This window comes from Monopterus albus, unplaced genomic scaffold (assembly GCF_001952655.1).
Source record: "Monopterus albus unplaced genomic scaffold, M_albus_1.0 scaffold143.1, whole genome shotgun sequence".
In the NCBI taxonomy this organism is placed as follows: domain Eukaryota; kingdom Metazoa; phylum Chordata; class Actinopteri; order Synbranchiformes; family Synbranchidae; genus Monopterus; species Monopterus albus.
Genome location: NW_018128023.1, coordinates 6,757 through 10,411, shown reverse-complemented (window position 1 = coordinate 10,411; position 3,655 = coordinate 6,757). Strand labels below are relative to the sequence as shown.

Genomic DNA, 3,655 nt, shown 5'->3' with positions numbered 1-3,655 from the left:
ATCAACCTGACCAGTGTTTGATTGTTTGTTGTGTCTTGTTGCTCCTGCTCAGTACATGTAGATAGTGAGTTGAACTGTAGGCAACAACCTTGAGGCCCCTGTTTAATTTATATTTGTTTATGTTTTGGAACACTAAGTATGCCAAATTTGTTATTAATACTTCACTTTTGCTATGTACTGACAGCTATCAGTGAATTACTTTGATACTAACGTTTCATTAAAACCTGACTTTCACACATACGTATACTTCTACAGCAGAATTTAAACTTTTTCTTAATCCTTAACCTTATTTCTAGGTTACACTCCAGCTTTGGCCTGCGCTCCAAACCGTGATGTAGCTGACTGCCTGGCCCTCATCCTCAACTCCATGATGCCTGCCTCCCCCATGGTCACCATAGCAGCTTTACCAGCACTTTCTCTCACCCCAGCAGTCACCAACCACCACCCCACCTCCAACCACATCTCCAAGGGTGTGGCCTTTGACACCCTACCTCCGCTGAGCCCCAGTCATGCCTCTTACTGTAGGCCAGAGCACCCACTGTCTTCTGTTTCTGCAGACGAAGAGCTGAATGACTCGGACTCAGAAACGTACTAAGGAGTACTGGACAGCGCCCAATAATACTGGCAGGACAGCCAGCTACTCAGGAGCCTTAATAGATCACTGAGGAGGGAGAAACAGAGCCAGGTTATTTTTAAGTAAGCCTCTCCAAATCTATTAATAATTCTTGTTGTAAGCCAGACTTGCATTTCTGTAAGGTGTATACCCAGAGGAAGAAATTAATACTAAAAATATAGAATAAGATCAATACATTACATTTTTCTGAGAGCACCAGTGTATGGTCAGTAATGGCCAGTGTATTTTTAAATTTGAAGAAATAGCAATTTTCTTTTTAACCAAAGCTCCTCCGTTTTGCTCATACTTGGAGTGGTTTTAAGCCTTTTCAGTTTTTCCTTCAACTATTACGAGAAGAGCATCTACTGAATAAAACCTCAAAGGACTGATTTTTGGCACCACTGGCTAAAGAAAAAAAGAGGAACAGTCTTATGGGACCAGCTGATTACTGTTTTCTCTACTTCATTCTGGAGTTTTTATTCAGAGTTTTTCACCAAGCTATCATGGCAGACACTAATGGCACATTTATAATGCTGCCCTGTTGATTTTGAACCACTCGTTGATTCCAGAGGAAGCCGTTATTGAATCCTATGAATTTATTCCGAGTGGAGACTGAATGTGTGGAATCCATCCTGACACCAGGTGGATTGAAACCCACTGGTTAGTCATGCAAATGAGCAGCAGCTCAAGGAACTTTTAATGTGCTGTGCTGTAACTACTTGATATCTGTACTGTACTGGAGACGGGAAAGCGACTGACACTGTGCATATGTGTGTGCGTGTGACAGCAAGTGAGACAAATGTAATAAATCTTTTTAGGACAAGCAACTTTTAGGCAAACGATGAACACTACTTGGTGCAATGTTTGTAAAGATTAAGTAATGAATGAATAAAGATATGTTTTTGATTTATTGTACATGTATATGACAGAGTCCAAATGTGTAACACTTGAATTGTCATTACTAGTTTTGTTCAGAGCTGTACATTCTTTCACAGCTATTCTCTCTCTCTCTCTCTCTCTAAAGTAATTTATTCATTGTCCAGGTGGTACATTCGTCCATACAGGCAGGCAGTGACCAGACCACCAGTCATGTTTGAATGCTTCATGGTCACTCTTCCACTTTCAGTCTTCTCCAGCTGCTCTGGCTGCTCCAGGACCAGATTGCTAACCAGTATTGATGGGTAAACATATCTGGTCCCAAACTTGCCCTCCAACACAAAGACTATTTTAGTCTCAGCCGCCTCCACCTCCTGTCCACAGGAACTGATGTTCGACCCTGCACAGCGGACTAATGCACACACCTGTAGACAGAGATGAGATGAATGCATCTGATATCTCGGTAATCAGTTTTAAATATTCAAATATCACCAGATTGATACCTGCAAGGCGAAGCCGGTCTTCCCTTTGTGATTTCCAGCAAATGCTCCCAGTGCATAAAGCTCTTTACTGTTGCCTTGTGATAACTGCTGGTATTGCAGGTGACAACAGAAAGTGCCGTTACACACCGTCAGATTGCCCCTCGTGTCGTTCAGAAGGTCAAATGTAAATGGGTCAGACATCATGGATGAGATGCAAGTGGGGGAGGAGGGAGAGACTGCAGAATCAGAACAACTATCTTGGTGACAGTATTCAGAGTCTGCAGCTGGTGATGATTTGGACTCTTTCCTAACCACCCCGTTCTCCAAGACTGGCACCCTGGCCACCAGCAGTCTGCCCTCCTCTGGGTCTCCTTTCTTAGCGTGGTGGTAGGTGGCAGAAAAAGGAGTGTAGATACCGCTGCCTGTCATCCTCAGTTGGTCATTGCGAGTGTTAGCCGCTAGTAGGGTGACATTAGCACCCAGGCTGAATGCCCATTGGAACTGGATTGAGTCCAGCAAGGGAAGCGCATTCATCCAGGCTGTGGGGAAGATTAACTGACGCACACCCTTAAAGTGGAGCAAACAAAGAGGCTGAGTTTAGGAGGAGGTGAAGACACTGTATGTAGCTATGTGTTTGTATTTCTCCTACCTTCTCCACCAGGGTAATTGTAGGCTCATGGAACAGGATGTCAAAGCAGGTGAAGAGGCCAAATGTACCACCAAATGGTGTATCAAATGTTATGATCTCAGGTGGGTGTGGTGTGTCGAATTCCTTCTCAAAGTACAGATTTTGTTTATGGTAGCGTGCCACCAACTGTCCATCAGAACTGTAGGAAAGAAGATCACATTTCACATAGAGTAGGAGTGGATGTCTGGTCATTTGGTGAGCCGGAGCTCACACCTCCTTGCTGGAATGTGATCTACACCGGGTGTCTGTGTGTGTGTGTGTGATGTTAATTTGTATGTTAAACTGGCCAGGTGGTCATCTCAGGATGTGAGCCCCCGGTCTCTGCAGGACATCCCAAGATAAAGCAGAACTTGTAATATGTTAAGTGGGTCAGTGTGTGAGTGCAAAACAAGCCAACTTGTCTTTGTTAAAATGTGAATTGGCTGTCTGGTCGCGGGGAGATGCAGACATCAAAGGCAGTTGGAGAAGGTATGCAAGTTGTTAGATGTGAGACAACGGTATGAGTTTTATAGATGTGTATTGTATCACTTTGGTATAAAGGGACTGCCCCTTTACCAGTCAGGCAGAGAACTCCACACTGTTCCCACTACCACACTGGTTTGGAGCAAGCAAACTGCTGAACAGGTCAGTGCACAGGTCCAGGGGCCCAATGGATCAGGCACCTCTGGATCAGAAGCCTCTGCATGAAGCAACTTAACATTTCATGTTCAAAGGTCAATCAAAAACAAATAGATGCCTGCAAAACAGCCAAAACGATATGCAAAACGAGCAACGCATACACAAAACCACCAACCAGCTAAAAAGAGAAGCACAATAATAAAATGTATTTACAATATTATTTACCTATTCTTTATAATTATAATTATCCCCTCCTTGAACCGCCACCTTATTGTGGTGGAGGGGTTTGAGTACCCAAGTGATCCTAGGAGCTATGTTGTCAGGGGCTATATGTCCCTGGTAGGGTCTCCCAAGGGAAACAGGTCTTGGGTGACGGGT

The 3,655-nt window shown here is 44.0% G+C and overlaps 2 protein-coding genes across 4 annotated transcripts in view; one reads left to right on the top strand and one right to left on the bottom strand.

The window, feature by feature from the left end:
- Positions 1-610, top strand: part of LOC109968112 (serine/threonine-protein phosphatase 6 regulatory ankyrin repeat subunit A-like) — a 24,508-nt gene extending 23,898 nt beyond the window's left edge. For all 3 annotated transcript variants that reach the window (XM_020614151.1, XM_020614150.1, XM_020614152.1), the window contains one exon: positions 297-610. In XM_020614151.1, the coding sequence (XP_020469807.1) occupies positions 297-595 (299 nt within the window). In that variant the 3' untranslated portion in view covers positions 596-610. The remainder of the gene's footprint in view (positions 1-296) is intronic.
- On the bottom strand, positions 547-2,851 carry btd (biotinidase). The gene is made up of 3 exons (XM_020614129.1): positions 2,621-2,851; positions 1,993-2,538; positions 547-1,914 (listed from the first exon to the last, which is right to left on the bottom strand). The coding sequence occupies exons 1-3, from the start codon at positions 2,849-2,851 to the stop codon at positions 1,642-1,644; spliced, it is 1,050 nt and encodes a 349-aa protein (XP_020469785.1). The 3' UTR covers positions 547-1,641.
- Between the last annotated feature and the right edge of the window lie 804 nt (positions 2,852-3,655).